This window comes from Fringilla coelebs (assembly GCF_963513975.1).
Source record: "Fringilla coelebs genome assembly, chromosome: 17".
NCBI lineage: Eukaryota > Metazoa > Chordata > Aves > Passeriformes > Fringillidae > Fringilla > Fringilla coelebs.
Genome location: NC_140043.1, coordinates 2,546,964 through 2,565,493, shown reverse-complemented (window position 1 = coordinate 2,565,493; position 18,530 = coordinate 2,546,964). Strand labels below are relative to the sequence as shown.

At 59.3% G+C, this 18,530-nt stretch overlaps 1 protein-coding gene across 5 annotated transcripts in view; it reads left to right on the top strand.

Moving 5' to 3' along the window:
* OSBP2 (oxysterol binding protein 2) overlaps positions 1-15,992 on the top strand; it is a 96,006-nt gene extending 80,014 nt beyond the window's left edge. For 3 of the 5 annotated variants that reach the window (XM_084217456.1, XM_084217454.1, XM_084217458.1), the window contains 11 exons: positions 621-819; positions 3,119-3,239; positions 4,122-4,188; positions 4,506-4,673; positions 7,337-7,582; positions 9,726-9,846; positions 10,550-10,653; positions 10,907-11,002; positions 11,338-11,522; positions 12,559-12,779; positions 13,153-15,992. In XM_084217456.1, coding sequence (XP_084073582.1) covers positions 621-819; positions 3,119-3,239; positions 4,122-4,188; positions 4,506-4,673; positions 7,337-7,582; positions 9,726-9,846; positions 10,550-10,653; positions 10,907-11,002; positions 11,338-11,522; positions 12,559-12,779; positions 13,153-13,295 — 1,671 coding nt within the window. In that variant the 3' untranslated portion in view covers positions 13,296-15,992. The remainder of the gene's footprint in view (positions 1-620; positions 820-3,118; positions 3,240-4,121; positions 4,189-4,505; positions 4,674-7,336; positions 7,583-9,725; positions 9,847-10,549; positions 10,654-10,906; positions 11,003-11,337; positions 11,523-12,558; positions 12,780-13,152) is intronic. The other 2 variants (XM_084217457.1, XM_084217455.1) reach the window with 1 other exon arrangement.
* The last annotated feature ends 2,538 nt before the right edge of the window (positions 15,993-18,530 follow it).

Below are 18,530 nucleotides of genomic sequence, written 5' to 3'. Positions count from 1 at the left end.
CCAGGGACCACTGTCCCATCCAACTTCTCATTCGCTGAATTCAGGCATGAATGTGCCACTCAAGACCTCTGGGCTTTGCTGAGGGCTCTGAGAGCTCCTGAGGAGCACAGTGGGCTCAGGGGTGGGGACAGGGACAGGTTGTGGGCCAGGCTGCCATGGCCAGCTGTCCGTGTTGCAGCCACCTCCTTGGGGGTGGTTCAGCTTTGGACAGCCGGAGCTGAGCTGTGCACGAGGGGATCGAGCACAGCCCTGGGAGTTGGTAAAACTCCTGGGAGAGGAGCAGGAGGGGGTGTTGGGGAGCCGGCCCGGGGTCCCCGTATGCCATGCCACCTCTGGCTGAGCTGTCCCCGTGTGCCATGCCTCCTGTGGCTGAGCTGTCCCCGTGTGCTGTGCCACCTCTGGCTGAGCTGTCCCCGTGTGCCGTGCCACCTCTGGCTGAGCTGTCCCCGTGTGCGGTGTCCCCGTGTGCCGTGCCTCCTGTGGCTGAGCTGTCCCCGTGTGCCGTGCCTCCTGTGGCTGAGCTGTCCCCGTGTGCCGTGCCACCTCTGGCTGAGCTGTCCCCGTGTGCCGTGTCCCCGTGTGCCGTGCCACCTCTGGCTGAGCTGTCCCTTCCCCTGCAGGCCTGCCGCGATTTCCTGGACTTAGCTGAGAGCCACAGCCGGAAATGGCAGCGGCTGCTGCAGCATGAGCGGGAGCAGCGGATCCGCCTGGAGGAGACCATCGAGCAGCTAGCCAAGCAGCACAACAGCTTGGAGCGCGCCTGCCGCGGGGCGCCCGGCCTGGCCGCGGGCACCGCCAGCATCGCCAGCACCGCCAAGGGTGAGCGCAGGCCTGGGCTGGGAGCGGGGCTGGGAGGGGACAGGGCTGCTCGGGGATCCTGGGATGGGACAGGGCTGCTCAGTGATCCCTGGGGTGGGACAGGGCTGCTCAGGGATCCTGGGATGGGAGAGGGCTGCTCAGGGATCCTGGGAGGGGACAGGGCTGTTAGGGGATCCTGGGATGGGACAGGGCTGTTAGGGGATCCTGGGATGGGACTGGGCTGCTCAGGCATCCTGGGATGGGACAGGGCTGCTCGGGGATCTTGGGATGGGACAGGGCTGTTAGGGATCCTGGGATGGGACTGGGCTGCTCAGGGATCCTGGGATGGGACAGGGCTGCTAGGGGATCTTGGGATGGGACAGGGCTGTTAGGGATCCTGGGATGGGGCAGGGCTGTTAGGGGATCCCTGGGATGGGACAGGGCTGCTCAGGGTTCCTGGAATGGGACAGGGCTGTTAGGGCATCCCTGGGATGGGACAGGGCTGCTCAGGGATCCTGGGATGGCACAGGGCTGTTAGGGGATCCCTGGGATGGGACAGGGCTGCTCAGGGTTCCTGGAATGGGACAGGGCTGTTAGGGCATCCCTGGGATGGGACATGACTGCTCAGGGACCTCTGGAATGGGATGGAGCTGCTCAGGGACTCCCAGGATGAATTGGGGTGTTCCAGTCAGGGACCCTCAGGATGAGACAGAACTGCTTGGGGATGCCTGGGATGGCACAGGGCTGTTAGGGACCCCTGGGATGGGACAGGGCTGCTCAGGGATTCCTGGGATGGGACAGGGCTGCTCAGGGATCCTGGGATGGCACAGGGCTGTTCAGGGTTCCTGGGATGGGACAGGGCTGTTCAGGGATCCTGAGATGGGACAGGGCTGCTCAGGGATCCTGGGATGGGACAGGGCTGTTCAGGGATCCTGAGATGGGACAGGGCTGTTCAGGGACCCCTGGGATGGGACAGGGCTGCTCAGGGATCCTGGGATGGGACAGGGCTGCTCAGGGATCCTGGGATGGCACAGGGCTGTTCAGACACCTCTGGGATGGATCAGGGCATTCTGCCTGGCTGCTCCCAGCGAGCTGCCAGCAATGAGAAGGGTGCCCAAGGCAGTGCCCTGTATCCCCGTGGTATTTTTCTAAATGTTTCCCATTACACCATAATTATTCCTAATTGTCCTTGCTTAGGGACTTGGATGTCCCCAAGATTCAGATGCAGAGAGGGCTGTGTCCCCAGCTCACTCATGCTATTCCAGGCTGTTTTGGGAGCTTTGACTCTTACTGGAGGGCAGCCATGGCACTGGGAAAAGGCTCAGGGTCCCCTGGCACGGCTGAGTTGGCTGCGTGGGGTGGCAGTGGAACAGCCAGGACCCATTTGCAATAAGATCCAACAGCTTTGCAGATTGCTGCCAAATGTCCTTCCCCCAGGGCAGCGTTAGTTACAGCCACGAACACTGCTCAAAGTGTCGGGTCTTGCTTTTAAAGGAAATACTGACCCGAGGGAGAGCAGTGGCTGCTGGAGGTGGGGGAGGATGTTGGTGCCAGGCACTGCCCTCGTTCCCCTGCGGCTCAGGGGAGGTTTAGTTTGGATATTGGGGAATATTTCTTCATGGAAAGGGTTGTTGGGCCGTCTCCCCATCCCTGAGGGTGTTTAACAGCTGTGTTGGTGTGGCCTGGGCAGCGCTCAGGAATGGGGGGGCTCCATGTCCTCAGGGGGCCAGAGCAGCCGAAACAATCCTGAGGGGCAGCTGGGGGCAGTGGCTGCAGGGACAGGCACAAACCCGCCTGGGGTGGTGACCCTGCTCCTCTGGAGAGCGGGAGCGAGGCAGGGAAGAACGGGATTGTCCGGGCTGGGTCTGGGGCAGGTGAGCGGCACCTGGACTCTGCCGGCTCCGGGAGCCGCAGCCCTGGATCCGTGCGGGCTCAGCGGAGTTTGGGAATGCGGGGCTGGGAAACCTCCCCAGCATCACCTGGAACGCGGGACGCGTTTTTCCTGCTTGGATCCAAACCGGATTTCCCGGCGGACGGGGCGGTGCTGGAGCGGAGCCGCACCAGACGGGGTTGGGAACGCCCGTGTCACCCTCGGGCGGGCTGGGGACATTTTCGGGGGTGCTCCCCAGCACGGCAGGGTGGCTTTGTGTGGGGAGTAGGGCACATCCTGGCTTCTAGGAGCTGGAAATCGGTACAGCATCCTCGGGGTGCGGAGTGGGATGCAGGGAGGGTCAGGCTGTGGGGGAAGCCGGTGAGGAGGGGACACAGGGTGGGTCAGGAGGGGAGCAGCAGCACGGGATGTCTCAAAGCCTTGTGCCAGCAGGGAGCGTGCAGTCTGCCAAAGGAGAGGCCAGTGACGAAGATGAGGAGACGGAGTACTTCGATGCCATGGAGGACGCACCAGCTTTTATCACAGTAACTGCAGACCCCAAGCACCACAGGTACCGCCCCCTGCCTGCCTGGGAATGCGGGAAGGGCCGGGAAGAGCCGGTTTTCCTGCAGCAGCCCCTCCCACGGGGTCACTCTGTGGGCATGTCCTCCAGAACTTGCCCAGCCTCTGTGCAGAGGTCCGTCCTGCATCTGGCTGCTCCTGCATTCTCGGAGCAAGGCTGAGGATGGCCCCCAGTTGTAGTGGAGCAGGTGAGGAAGGGCAGGTGTCAGGCAGTGCTGTGGGAGAGCTGAGTCCTCTGCCCCTCAGCTGATGGGAGCAGGGACTTGGAGGGAAATCCCTCTGAGTGTTGGGCAGAGGCAGGGACCACCTTGCCTTGACAGAACCATGGAATCATGGGATGGAACGGGCCTCAAAGCTCCTCTCATTCCACCCCCTGCCATGGACAGGGACACCTGCCACTATTCCAGATTGCTCCAACCCCCGTCCAGCCTGGCCTTGGACACTGCCAGGGATGGGGCAGCCCCAGCTGCTCTGGGCACCCTGTGCCAGGGCCTCCCCACCCTCACAGGGAAGAATTTGTTCCCAATATCCCATCAAATCCTGCCCTCTGTCTGCTGTCACCTGCTCTTACTCCTCCATGGACACCTGGGCTGGAGGAACCTGTGCTCTGACCCATGGTCACATCACTGAGCTTGGTGACAAAAGCAGAATCTCTGTGCCCCCAGGGCTGCAGCTGAGAACTCCTTCCTGAGCATCCTGTCCTTAGAATCCCCTCCTAACACCTGTGCACAGCCTCTGTCACCCCAGTTCCTTCCTGGCAGTGCCCTGGGGGGGTGCAGGGGATGCTCTGGGGGGTGCTGCCCCAGCCCTGGGTGTTCCCTGCCCTCGCCTTCCCTTCCCTGTGCTCCCCAGCCGCTGTTCCTCCCCGCAGGCGTTCGGGCAGCAACCTGAGCGGGGCCAGCGAGGGCCACCCCGAGGACTGGAACCTGGAGGACAGTGTGAGTTGGCTGGGAAGGGTGGGAAGGGTGGGGTGGAACCAGGGGGGAGGGGATGGTTGTGAAGGGACCCTTCATCTGGCTCCAGCAGCTCTGTGGTGGTTCCTCTGTGAGTCACAGATTCAGCAGGCATCAGCATCCTAAACATTCTCCTGAAGGAAGCAGGGAGGTGTTGGGGGACAGTTGTACCCATATTTCCCTGGAGAGCAGGCTTCCAGCAATGCTCCTCAGGTGTCTCCTGGGCTGTGGTTGCTGTTCTGGGAGCTGCTGGTTCGGGTTGGGTCCACTTTAAACCTGAGTTCCTTCTGTTGCTTCTGCAGGTGTTTGAGAGCTCAAATCAAAGCAGCTACAATGAGTCCACGGGCAAAGATCTCCTGCCAAGGAAGAGGAGGAGGACTCGAATTCCTGACAAACCCAACTACAGCCTTAACCTCTGGAGCATCATGAAGAACTGCATTGGCAAGGAGCTCTCCAAGATCCCCATGCCCGTGAGTCTGAGTGTCCCTGGCACAGGGGTGGATTTGGGCAGCTCTTGGCTGTGCAGAGCTTTTGGTTACAGCCCTGGATGGTCCTGCTGGTGCTGTGGTGGCACAGCAGCCCCAAGCAGGGACAGGAGATTGTCACCAGGGACTGGATTTTGTGCTGGCAGCTGCTGCATGCTTATCATGGAATTGTGGAGTGGTTTGGGTGGGAAGGGACCTTAAAGCTCATCCAGTGCCACCCCCTGCCATGGCAGGGACACCTCCCACTGTCCCAGGCTGCTCCCAGCCCCAATGCCCAGCCTGGCCTTGGGCACTGCCAGGGATCCAGGGGCAGCCCCAGCTGCTCTGGGCACCCTGTGCCAGGGCCTGCCCACCCTCCCAGGGAACAATTCCTCATTCCCAATATCCCATCCATCCCTGCTCTCTGGCAGTAGGAGCCATTCCCTGTGTCCTGTCCCTCCAGCCCTTGTCCCCAGTCCCTTTCCAGCTCTCCTGGAGCCCCTTCAGGCCCTGCCAGGGGCTCTGAGCTCTCCCTGGAGCCTTCTCCTCTCCAGGTGAGCACCCCCAGCTCTCCCAGCTTGGCTCCAGCCCTCGGAGCATCTCTGGTGCCTCCTCTGGACTCTCTCCAGCACATCCCTGCTCCTGGGCAAGCTGGAGCAGAGGGGACATTGCCTGAGTGTGCTCTGCATATCCAGCTGCTGCAGAGGCATGGAGGGGAGCAGGGCACGGGGAATCCCTGAGGATTCATGGAGAAGGATTCATGTTTTCCCATTGTGATCCAGGACAGGACACTCAGGGCTCAGCCCCACCTGCACCAACCACAGCAGGGCTGGGTTCCACCCCAGGGGCTCAGAGAGCCTCTTTGTCCTTACAGAGAGCAGCTTTTTGGTGAAGGAGGTGCTGGGGGCAGGTTTTGGGTGCTGCTGGTTCAGTCTTGGGGGCAAAGGCTCCCTGTGATGGCCAGAAAGGGTTTGCTGGGGGGTCTGTATGGAACAGCCCCCACATGGGCTGCACAGAGCCATATTCATGGTCCATCCTCTGTTGAATAAAGAGCAGGGAGTACATTCCAGGGGCTGGGATGCTGGATTGGTTGTGCTCTGTCTCTTCAAACAGAGCCTGAGTGAGAGCTCAGAGCTCTGCCTGAGAGTGATGAGCTGTCACTTCCTTCTGCTATTTCCAGCTGGGATGGACAGCCCAGCACCATCCAGTTCTGCAGCAGCAGCAGATCAGGGCGTGATGGGCACAGGAATAAGCTCAGGATGTGAAATCCCAGCAGCTGCTGGTGCCTGGAGAGAGAAATTTATACTTCTCCTATCAATCAAATTATCCTGGAAGCTGCTCGAGTCCAAACCTGAGGGCAGTGTGGAAGAGAGGAGCTTTAGATTAAATGTGAGAAAAAATTGTTCTCCATGAAGGTCTGAGGCCCTGGATCCCTGGCAGTGCCCAAGGCCAGGTTGGACACTGGGGCTTGGAGCAGCCTGGGACAGTGGGAGGTGACCCTGCCCATGGCAGGGGAACTGGATGAGCTTTAATGTCCCTTCCACCCAAACCATTCTGGGATTCTGTGAAATCTTGAAGGAACCCACAGTCCCTATGAAATGAGAAGGAGGATCCTGCCAGAGATGCAGCAGGATCCACCCCACAAGCTCAGCTGCATGTGGACATTCTTTGGGGAGATTCCTGATGCATTAAGAGCATTTCTGAGGTTCTCTGAGGTTTTCTGAGACCCATCCTCTTCCTGGGGATGTGATGGACTGACAAACCCCTTGTGCAGACAGCTCCTTGATTCTCCTTCTGAGTGAACAAACCTGCCACACTGAAAAGGAGAAAAGCAGTTGTAGGAATTTGGAATTTGGGTGGATTCATCTTCTTCCCCCATAAAAGGCTTTTGCTCTCTGTTGCCTCAGCAGAGCTGAGGATGCAGCTGCTGGCTTTGTTCTCTGCATCTCTCCCGAGAATTATCCCAAGTGATTTGCTCTTTATGTGGATTTGATGCTGCTCTTTCTCCCCAGCTCCCTCTTTCTCTGATACTGTAAGATCCTTGCCACTTGCAGGCTAAATCCCTGAGTGGAAAATCTAAAAAAAGCTAAATCCTGGAATCTGGAGTTTGTTTTTTCTACTATGAAATATTTAACTTGGCTTACAGAAGTGGTTCTTCAGCCATCTGCTCCTCTTAAAATATCTTTCTTTGTTTTGAAATGAAACTAAAAAGGCAGAAGACCTTTTGTGGCTCTGTCTTGCTTTCAATTATTTTTTAATTTCAGTATTTTCAGAGTGAAAAATAGAGGTGTTGTCTTGGGACTGGAGTCCCAGGAGCATGGAGACCCCAAAATGGGGCTTTTCCAGGTTTTCTGGGCAGCTGGGTCACCTGGCACGCAGGGATGGAGGTGATGTGGGCAGGCTGGGGAGCAGCACATCCCTGTCCTGTGGCCAGTGGGATGCTGGCTGGGAGGGAGCTGATCTCATTGTTGAGGCTCATTTTGGGGTCAGGGTGATTACCTGGGCTGATCCCTGATCATCCCTCGGCACCATTGGCTCCCCCACACCCCGAACCTTGGTGCTGTCTGGCACAGATCAGGGAGCAGAGCACATATTCCCTTTCCTTTGGGCATGGTGGTGCCTCTTGGGGATCTCTCCTTCTTTCTTGACCCCTCCTTGTTCCCCTGCAGGTGAACTTCAACGAGCCCCTGTCCATGCTGCAGCGGCTCACGGAGGACCTGGAGTACCACGAGCTGCTGGACAAGGCAGTGAAGTGTGAGAGCTCCACGGAGCAGATGTGCTTTGTGGCCGCCTTCTCCGTGTCCTCCTACTCCACCACTGTCCACCGCACTGCAAAGCCATTCAACCCCCTGCTGGGGGAGACCTTCGAGCTGGACCGCCTGGAGGAGCTGGGCTTCCGCTCCCTCTGCGAGCAGGTGAGCCCTGGGGCTCCCTGGGCTCATCCTGGAGCTGCCATCCTGCTGGGGGGCACCAGCAGCACCGCCCTGAGCCTTCCGTGGGCTCTTCTCCCAGAAACGGGATGGGGACAAGGTGGTTGGTTGTTCCCTGGGGGTGTCCAGGGAAGGACTGGATGTAGCACTCGGTGCTCTGGGCTGGGTGACAAGGTAGGGATGTGTCACAGGTTTGACTGGATTGGCTTGGCCCTTTGTCCCCAGGTTTGGAACAGTTGCTGCAGTGGTGCCAGGCTCTGCCACCAGCTCCTTGCAGGACACCCAGTGGTGGACAAAGCCCTCCCTGGCAGTGGGTACCCAAACTTGTCAGACACCTGTGGAGCGCTGGCTTGAGGCAGGATGGCACCTTCTGTCAAATCCCATCCCATCCCATCCCATCCCATCCCATCCCATCCCATCCCATCCCATCCCACCCCATCCCACCCCACCTGGCTGTGCTGAACAGGCTCAGTGGGGTGTGGAAGTGTGACCCAAGGAAGGTCCTGCAGTAGATCATCCCCAGAATTCCTGGCTCTGCTGTCCCTGCACATCCCCAGCGCTGTGTGCCCAATGTCACCCAGCTCTGCATGTCCCCAGATGGTCCATCCCAGCCTGGGAGCCATCCCATGCCCGTGGCTGCAGTGAGGTGGGACAGGGACACTGCCAGCCACAACCTGAGCCCTCCTGCCTGCCAGGGTCAGAGGTGGCCTCAAGCCTCAGCCACCCCAGCACTGTGTCACAGAGCTGTCCCAGTGCTGTCCCAGAGCTCAGGTTCTCCCACCTCAGCAGCATCCCACCTTCACCTCCCCTTGCCTAGCAGCAGTTCCTGGCCTGTCACCTGCTTTAGCCTGGAAGTGGATGGATCCATCCCTTAGCCAGCTGCCCCCCTCACCTTCCTGGGGTACAGCTGGAAGTCCTGGGTAGGTTTCTCAGCCTCATTCCAGCTGTGGTGCCAAGCCCAGGGCTGCCTGTCCCCCCTGGGTACCCCTGACCACATCTGTCCCAATCCTGCCTGTCCAGTACTGCTGGACATCATTCCCAAATGTTCACTGTTCTCATTCTTTCACTGTTTCTCATTCTTTCTTTTTCTCATTCCCTGTTTCTCATTCTTTCATTCATTCTCATTCTGTGGTTCTGTGCATTTTCACCACACTCCTTCCTCCATCCCTGTTCCTTCCCAAATAAATAACCTGCCCGGAACTGCTTTCTCCAGTCAGTCCCAGTTTTCCTCGTTTGTACCCAGATTTGATATTTCTGACCAATTCCAGCCTCCTTTCCCACTGCTCTGAATTTTCCTTGGTGCTGCCTGTGCTGCTCAGCCTGCCAATGTGCCCAGCCAAGCAGTGATAATCCAGTGCCTGAAATCCAGTTATCCAAATAGGATTTCCTGCTGCTGGTGACTGGATTTAATGGGGAGGCCTTGGCCCTGCCCGTGTGTGTAATCCCGAGCTCGGGGCGCTCAGCCTGTAATTACAGCAGGGAAATCATCCTGTGGGTGCCTGTGCCAGCCTGTGCCACCAGCTGAGAGCCTGCTGAGGACAGGTCCCTCTGCCTGGGATATTCCTGCTTTTGGGTAGCATTTTTCCAGGGCAGGGCGATGTGAGCACCACCTCTGACAAGTCACTCTCAGGATTTAGGGTGCTGTGTCCACTTTTCCAGCCCGGTGTGTGTGTGAGGGAAAAGCCAAAGTCTTGCTGTGTGTTCTGGACCAGTTGTGGGCCTGTGTCCTCTGGGATTTCCCAGGTGCTGTTCCACTGGGATTACTGAGGTGCCAGCACATCCATGTTTTTCAGCCAGGACCCCAGGAAAGCAGGGCCATGTCCTGGGGTCAGGAACAGCAGCATCTCACAGCAGTGGTTGCTCAAGTGAAGATCTCATGGATCACACTTTGAAATGAGCCTGTGCCAATCCTGGCAGGATCCTGGTGTGTCTCCCTTTGCTGCCAGGGCACTGCAGGGGGGTGCCCCCGCTGCCCAGGAGGGGATTGTGGTGTCCAGGGGCATCCTTAGTGCCAAAGCTGATGTGGAGCATCCCTAGTGCTGAGCTGGTGTGGGGCTGTCCCCTCTCCGAGCACTGAGCTGGGCTCTGTGGTGTCCATGTCCTCATGGGCTGTGTGTCCTGTCCCCAGGTGAGCCACCACCCCCCAGCAGCTGCCCACCACGTGTACTCCAGGCGAGGGTGGACGCTGTGGCAGGAGATCACCATCGCCAGCAAGTTCAGGGGCAAATACCTCTCCATCATGCCACTGGGTAGGTGATGGGCTCTGAATTCCCCAGCACTGACTGGCCTTGCACTGCTCATGCAAAACCCAGCAGTTAAAGAAGCTGCTTCCTTAGCCTTTAGCAATTCCTTGGGTTCACCTGGGTTTCAGAGGATCCCCTGGGCTCACCTGGGACTTTGGGAATTCCCTGGGCTCACCTGGGGCTCAGTGAGTTCTACCCCAGGCAGTTAAGGAGCCCAGGTTTGTGCTCCTAATCCAACAATAACATGTCTGCCCTGGAAGTGGAAATGATGCCAGCTGCAAAGGCTCCTTTGCTTTGGAAATACCCTGCTTGCCCAGGAATTGATTTCTCCTTCCATGATATTTAAAGTTAACTTGCTGCCTGTTTTAACCCTCTCCCTGCCAGTCAAATGCAATAAGCTGCCTCTTTCCAGCATTTTATTTTCCTTTTGCCTGTCCCTGGGCTGGGCAGCATGCCCAGAGTGGTGCCAGTGCCTGAATCAACCAGGCAGCACATTTCTGACCTGCTTTTAAAGTGAATACTTTTGGCAGAGGGCAGAAGGCCTGGCAGGAGGTGTCCCTCCCTTTCTGGAGCAGACTAAGGGAGGGGTGAATCCAGAGCCTGAGCTGGTTGTGGGGGATGCAGGGAGAGGGCTGGCCCTGGGGATGAGCGCAGTGCTGGGCTGGTGGTGGGCTCTGGGGAACATCTCAGATCATTCCTGTCCCCACAGGCGCCATCCACCTGGAGTTCCACTCCAGTGGGAACCACTATGTGTGGAGGAAAGTCACCTCCACAGTGCACAACATCATCGTGGGCAAGCTCTGGATCGACCAGGTGGGTGAGGGCACAGTTCTGCCTGGCTCTGGGGGGCTGGAGGAGCATTGGGCACGTGCTCCTGCCATGATGGGGAGCTGTGCTTCCCTGCAGGGGTGGGAAAGGCTTCTGGAGCCTTCCCTGGCTCTGCCCAAGGCCAGCAGGTGCTGGGGGTGGCTGGAGTGGGGGGCAGCCAGTGGTGCTGCTGTGAACCTGCACTACAACTAACACCTCCTCTGTCTCTCCCTGCTGTGGTTCTGTGTCTTTTATCCAGTCTGGTGAAATAGAGATTGTTAACCATAAGTCCAAAGATAAATGCCAGCTGAAATTTACCCCCTACAGCTACTTCTCCAGGGATGTCCCCCGCAAGGTGAGTAACCAGCAGGGACTCTGCTCCTTCAGGGGTCACTCCTGGCTCTTCCAGGCTCCCAGTAGCACTGGGGTGAGCCCCAGCATGGGGCTGAGGGGCTGGCCAGGCACCTCTAATGTGGGTCACCAGGGAGGGCTGGGTGGCACTTCCCATGTCCTGTGGTTTGGCTCTGATGTGCTGGAGCTGCAGCACTGGGACCTGGAGGGGTTTGGTGGGTTGGACACCCACCTGCAAGGGCAGGGATGTCCCAGGAGACACAGCACCACATCCAGCTGTGCCCCTGGGGGCTGTGGTGTCCCTCTGGGCATTCCCACACGCCCGTGTCCCCCCGGCAGGTGACGGGGGTGGTGAGCGATGCCGAGGGCAAAGCCCACTACGTCATGTCTGGCACGTGGGATGAGAAGATGGAGTGCTCCAAGATCCTCCACAGCAGCCATGGCAGCACCAGCACCGAGGGCAAGCAGAAAACTGTCTACCAGACACTGTCCCCAAAGGTCCTGTGGAGGAAGTACCCGCTCCCGTGAGTCCCTGGGGGTGGGATGGACAGCGGGATTGGGGTGGGGATGGGATTCCCCAGCCCTTGTGGAATGGGAGGCTCGTGGGCCCATGAGGACATGAGGGGCTTGTGGGCCTGAGTGGCTTTTTCTGAGGTGGGTCCCTGGAAGGAGAGGGTGGCTCTGAGGACTCTTGTGGGTGGGTTTGGGGTACCTGTAGGGGCTGGTTGGGTTTTTGGGGCAGTGGGCTCTGGAAGGGAGGGCTGTTGGCCACTTTGCCTTGCTGGTCATCGTGTCCTTGGCCATTGTGTCCCACCAGTCACTTTGTCCCCCTGGAGACCAGTCCTCCCTTGGCCCTTGTGACTGTGTCAAATCAGTCTCTGAGCCCTGGGAGCCCCAACAGACAGTCCCTGCTTTGGGGATTTTCTACCACTGCCCTGTGCAGCATGTTCCAATGCCTGACCACCCTTTCCAGGAAGGAATTTTCCCTAATATCCAATCTAAAACTGCTGTGCTGCGACATGAGGCCATTTCCTCTCATCCCATCCCATCCCTTGTTCCCTGGGAGGGGAGCCCAACCCCCCCCAGCTGTCCCCTCCTGTCAGGGGGTTGTGCAGAGCCAGAGCCATCACACACCTGTAAGCAGCTCAATCCCTTTTCCAGCCACACACATCCCATGGGAAACATTCCATGCCACCCAAATTCCTGAAGAGCCAGGCTGGATTTATCCATAGGGAGTTTTTATTGAGGGACTGAGGCTTTTAGGAGAAGAATTTGTTGGGAAAACCACCCTTGTGGCTGTAGGCAGACTGGGGTGACTGTCTGCAGCTCAGAATGTCTCCCCTGAGCCTCCTTTGCTCCAGGCTGAGCCCCTTCCCAGCTCCCTCAGCCTCTCCTGGGGCTCCAGCCCCTCCAGGTCTCTCCTGTCAGGAGGCTCCCAGAGCTACCCCAGCACTGGAGGCTCCCCAGCAGTGCCAGCTCAGCAGGAGTGGATCAGTGGGGCTGGGGGGCTGTGCCTGAGGCATCCCCCAGCCCCATGCTGAGCAGGCTCTCTGCACTCAGGGAGAATGCTGAGAACATGTATTTCTTCTCGGAGCTGGCGCTGACGCTGAACGAGCCCGAGGAGCGCGTGGCGCCCACGGACAGCCGGCTGCGCCCCGACCAGCGGCTGATGGAGAGCGGCCGCTGGGACGAGGCCAACGTGGAGAAGCAGAGGCTGGAGGAGAAGCAGAGAGCCGTGCGCCGGCGCAGGGAGGCCGAGGCCGTGGAGGCCCTGGAGGAAGGTGAGGAGCGCTTGGGGATGGCTCAGGGTGCGGGGACTGCGCTGCCTGTGGTGGTGGGGGACACACCCTGCCGGGGGAGGGTGGCTCTGGGGAACCCTCCTGGGTGGGTTTTTGGGGCAGTGGGCTCTGGCAGGGAGGGCTGTTGGCCGCTTTGCCTTGCTGGTCATCGTGTCCCTGGTCGTCCTGTCCCACCAGTCACTTTGTCCCCCTGGAGAGCAATCCTCCCTTGGCCCTCGTGACCACAACAGGGCTGGGCTCACATAAATCCCCGAGCTCTGGGAGCACCAGCAGACAGTCCCTGCTCTTCTGGGAGCTGTGGGATTGCGGGGTTGCAGGTGCAGAAGCCCCCCTGACCCCCGTTCTGCCCGGCCAGGGAAGGACTACGAGGGGTACCTGCCGCTGTGGTTCGAGCGCAAGGTGGACGCCGTCACCGGGGAGCTGATCTGCGTCTACAAGGGCGGCTACTGGGAGGCCAAGGACAAGCAGGACTGGAGCGTGTGCCCCGACATCTTCTGAGCCCCCCAGAGCTCGGGGGCCACCCCTGGGACAGCGGCACAGCCCGAGGGACAGCGGGGACACGCCGGCAGCGTCCCGCCGGGCCGACAGAGTCAATACATGCAGGGATCCAAACAGGGATTCCAAACTTATTTTTTTATGCACTAATAAATAGCATCTTTTTTTTTTTTTTTTTTTTTTTTTTTTAATGATGGATTTTTCCAGCGACTGCTTAGGAGTGAGGACACGTGGAGCTGGGTTGGGTTTAGGATGTTCATTGCTGTCAGGAGTTGCTGCCTCTATCCTCCAGCGCCTTGGCTCCGGTGGCCAAGACGTCGACTTCCAAAGATGCCCAGGGTGTGGGAATGCTGTGCTTGTGTGAGCTCTTCTCTTTGCCATTTTTTCCCTTTGTTTGGGACCCCATTTCTGTGTGAACTTTATGGAATTATTTTTTTAAAAAAACAAATCCTGCTCTTGGTTCAGGTTTCCTTCAAAGACGGACACGAACAACTCTGCTTGGAAAACTGTCCCCAGGAGCTGTGGCACTTGATCCCAGAGGCTATTGGTGGTTCCACAGTGCCCACTCATCCCAGTAACACCAAGTAGGATATTTCAGCTGGTGACTTTGGGGTTTTTGACCTGGTTTTTGTTTTTCTCAAGAGCGTTGGAGATGCTTCCCCACAGTCTGATGTGTTCAGGCAAAGCTTGGGCCTGTCTTTATCATGTGTGGGAGTGGTTTGAGTGAGGTTTGCTTTGGTTTTCCTGCAACCACATCCAAAGGGGAAAATGGCCCCAGCGAGGCTGGGAATGCCAGGCTGATGCAGTGAAGAGTTTTTGTCCCAGTGATGCTCCTGGCTCCGTGTCCCTGCTCTGTAGCCCTGCGCATGGGGGCTGGATCTCAATTCCAGCTTTTCCATCGGTGTCTCCCTGCCTGAGGCTGGATGGGAGAGGAGGGAAGAGGTGCCATGGGGAGAGGAGGGGAGAGATGCCATGGTGCTGCTGGGATGGAGCCTTGGTCCTTCATCTCCCACCCCGTTCAGCCAGCCAGGTCTGACCACAGGCTGAGGCTGGAGGGTCCCTGCATCCCAGCACCCGCTCCCAGCTCCTGTTCCTCCCCTCCCTCATCCTGGGCTCTCCCTGCAGCAGCTCCAGTTTGTCAGGGCAGGGAACCCCTCGTCCCCCTCAGCCTTCCTGGGTGTCATCACCCTGCCTGGCCCTGGATGCACCGGGAGGAGCGGAGCGAGCGCTGCTGGTGACAGGTGAGGACTGGGAGCACCGAGGGGATGCAGGAGGTGGTGGCATCCCAAAGATGGGATCTGCTGGGCCTGGACACCTGCACTGGCCCTGCTGGATCCCATTTTTGCTGTCTCCTTCACTGGCTCTCCATCATATCCCACTGACCCTGCCTCCGGGGCCGCCCCGAGCCGGCCGGTCACACCCACGTGAAGTTAATTAGCAATAACGAACCTTGAGGCAATGGTAACTGGAATATCCAGGCTTGCACACGGGACACTTATGCAATCAGGTTCCTCATCCATCAGTCTCCTCCTGATCAGCTTCCAGCACTTCCATCCCTGTGATCCCCACAGTGTACAGTCCCCACGGCCCCGACGGCGTCACCGTGCTGCGGGGCAGCCCCCGCTGCTCTCAGTGCACCCTTTAATCTTATTTATTTGCTTCTAATTTATACATATATATATATATAAATATATATAAAATTATTTTGCTTAAATTTCTATGGTACACAAATGATGAAAAATGATGAAGACAGAAGTGTCTGTCTGAGTTTTTAAAGCACGAGTACGATTCCCCCTCGGCTCGTCCCCGAGCTCGGGTGGTGGTGATGGAATGATTCCCATGGCAGGGAAGCAACGGTTTGCTCCAAAGCTGGATCCTGTAGCATGGAAAAGGTGTTCCAGAGACATTCCCATCTGGAAATGATGTGTTTGAGGTTTTTGGCACTAGGGATTCCCGGGAGTGGGATGCTCCAGGCTGCTTCCCAGTGTCCTGAGAGTTGCAGCAGCTGCTCCGGAATGTTCATTCCTTCCTGGAGCTTTGCCCTGGCACGGGAAAGCTGATCTTAAATGCTCCAGCCTGGGATTTGGCCTGTGGGAGCTCCCCCAGGTGTCCTGGCCCCAGGTGTCCTGCCTGGGAGAGGGAGGGTGCTCCCCACTGATCCCTGGTGCCGCTGCCCTGGCCTGTGGCAGCGCCCCAGTGTCCCAGGGGTTTGTGCCCCTGGAGCCGGGGCTGGAGAGGGGGTGAAATGGAGCTCTTCAGAATGCCTTATTTGCCTTTTTGCTGTGTCAATGCAAGTGTCACCCGGGAGCTGGCAGCAGGGAGGAGCTCCAGCACGGGCTGTTCCCAGGCTGGGTTGGGCTGCTCCGGGCAGAGCAGAGCGGGGAGCGGGATGTGCTGGGCTCTGCTGTGCCCCCATCGCCTCCTCCTAATCTGGGAACCCCATCACAGACCCTGCACAGCTCCACGGAGCCTGGGGGAGCACGAGGAGCGAGCCCAACCCAGAAATCCCCCAGATTTTAGGCTAATGGAAAAAATTGCTCCATCTTCCAGAGATCATCTTATCAGCAGCACTTAACCAGAGCACCATCTCCTGGTCCTTCTGTTCCTCCTCGAGGATTTTAATGTCATTCCACTGTAAATGCTGTTGAATGTATTTTCTTTTTGAACAATAATATATTGTGAGTGATCCCTCTTCTCCTACACGGAAATAAAACTTGGATTTGGGAGTTTTAAAGGCCGTGGTGCTGAGATGGTCGCTGGCTCCCCAGGGCTGCAGGTCCTGGAGGAGCTCTGGGTGTGAGAGGGGAATGGACACGGGGTGGGGGATGGGGAGGAATCCTGGAAGGTGGCACAGGAAGGAGAAGATCCTGGGAATGTTGCTCAGAGGACAGGGAAGTCCAGGGAAGTGGTGGTTCAGGGAAGGAGGAGGATCTGGGGGAGAAGGTGCCAAGGGAAAGGGATGGTGCAGGGAGGGTGGTTTGAGGGGCAGGAGGGGAGGTGATGCAGGGCAGGTTGGAGGTCCAGGGAAGCAGGAACGTGGAAGGAGATGATCTGGGAGCTTGAAGGAGAAGCACGGCAGGGTTTGCCCGGGAGGGAGATGGGCCGGGAGAGATCATCAGGGTGGAGATGTCCCAGGGGAATGTGGCCAAGGGGGAAGGTGGGGGTGGCGCAGAGGAGGAGGAACAGGGAGTGGGGCTCAGGGAAGGTAGACACGGAGATTCCCTGGGAGTGGTGGGGAGGAGCTGCCCCAGGGACTCCGTGGGGCAGGAGCTGGCCCGGGGGAGCTGGAGGAGGGTCCGGGCAGGGGCTGCGGAGGCGGCTGGGGAATCCGGGCAGGCTCAGACCGGTCCCCGCGGGAGGTTGCCAGGAGACAGGGACACACAGCCCTGCCCGTCCCGCTCCTGCCTTCTCTCTGCCGGCCCCAGGTGAGTCGGGGCTGCGGTGGGGGGACCCGGCCCTGCGACCCTCCCTGCGCGCCCGGGGGGCTCCGGGGGGCTGGGCACGGCGGTGGCCCTGGGCACCTGCAGCTCCCGAGGGCAGCTCCAGTGCCGATGTCCCGGCTTTAAGGACAAACAGCCCCGGCCCCATCACCCCTGGCACCGCAGCTCCGGGGCGGCCGGGCTGGGCTGGGCTGGGCTGGGCTGGGCTGGGCTGGGCTGGGCTGGGCTGTGTCGGTCTCAGCACCTTCACTGAGCTCTGGCCCAGCACACCTGGATCAGCACACCTGGCCCAGCACACCTGGATCAGCACACCTGGATCAGCACACCTGGCCCAGCACACCTGGATCAGCACACCTGGCCCAGCACACCTGGCCCAGCACACCTGGATCAACACACCTGGCCCAGCACACCTGGATCAGCACACCTGGCCCAGCACACCTGGATCAGCACACCTGGATCAACACACCTGGCCCAGCACACCTGGCCCAGCACACCTTTGCTCCGGCACTGTGGTGCAGTTTGGGAGCCCAGGGTGGTTCCTGCCCTGCCTGGCCCCGCTGCAGAACCCCCCTGGGGATTTCTGGCCCACCCCCAGGGCTTTGAGACCCTCAGTGCTTCTCTTCTCTCTGCAGCCCTGGAGCCCAGGGCTTTAGGGATCCTGGATTGCACCCTGCTGATGAACCCTGAAATCCAGGTGTGGGGTGTGGGGTGTGGGAAGGGGAGGTTCCTTTGGGGGCTCAGATGTGGGGGGGCAGCTGCAGCACCAGCCCTGGGGTGCTCCTGCCTTGTCCCCCCGGTGAACACATCTGGCAGTGCCCCATTCCCTGTCCCGTTCCCTGTCCCATTCCCTGTCCCATTCCCTGTCCCATTCCCTGCAGCACCCGGGTGTGGCTGTGCTGAGCGCTGGTGGCAGTGGGGACGGTGCCGTCCTTCCCATCCTTCCTGTCCTTCCCGTCCTTCCCAGCAGGGTCCTGCCATGGCCGGTGAGTGGGCACGGGGCACTCCGGGCCTTTCTCAGCTCTGCTTGGCTCCCCAGCCCCCTCTGCCAGCTCTCCTGGAGAGCAATGCCTGGCTGGGAAGGGGGATGGAGCAGAGTTCAGGGAGCTGGGAAGGGGCTGGAGCCCCAGGAGAGTCTGAGGGAGCTGGGAAGGGGCTCAGCCTGGAGCAAAGGAGGCTCAGGGGGGCCCTTGTGGCTCTGCACAGCTCCTGACAGGAGGGGACAGCCGGGGGGGTCGGGCTGTGCTCCCAGGGAACAGGGACAGGAGGAGAGGGAACAGCCTCAGGCTGGGCTGGGGAGGTTTAGATTGGATATTAGGGAAAATTCCTCCCTGGGAGGAGCTGACAGCATCCCTGCTCCATCCTGGATGCTGCCAGCCCTCCCTGGCACTGCTCCCCTGCCAGGCTGTGCCGACCCTAGGGACATCAAGGTCAACAATGACCCTGGTTTAAAATGAAGATAAGGATGATATTGTGGCTTCTCCTGCTGGAGACAGCTGAGGATCTTGCAACAGAGGGTGGGATGTGTTCGGTGTCGGTGCTTTGGAGCACCCCGATAAAAACAGGCACTGCCAGCCCATCCCAGGTGGTTCAGATCCAGCAGGATGGGATGGCTCCTTCCCACTGGGGTGGGCTCATGGCTCTGCTGTCCCCCACAGAGCTGGCAGGACGTCGTGCCCGGTGTGGCAGCCCTGTCCCACGGGAAGAGGAGCACTCCTGGGCTCAGCTCCCGGGCTCCCGGCCCCGCCCGGGGCACTGCAGCAGCTCCAGCTCCGTCTGCACCGAGGACTTCGCTGCCAGC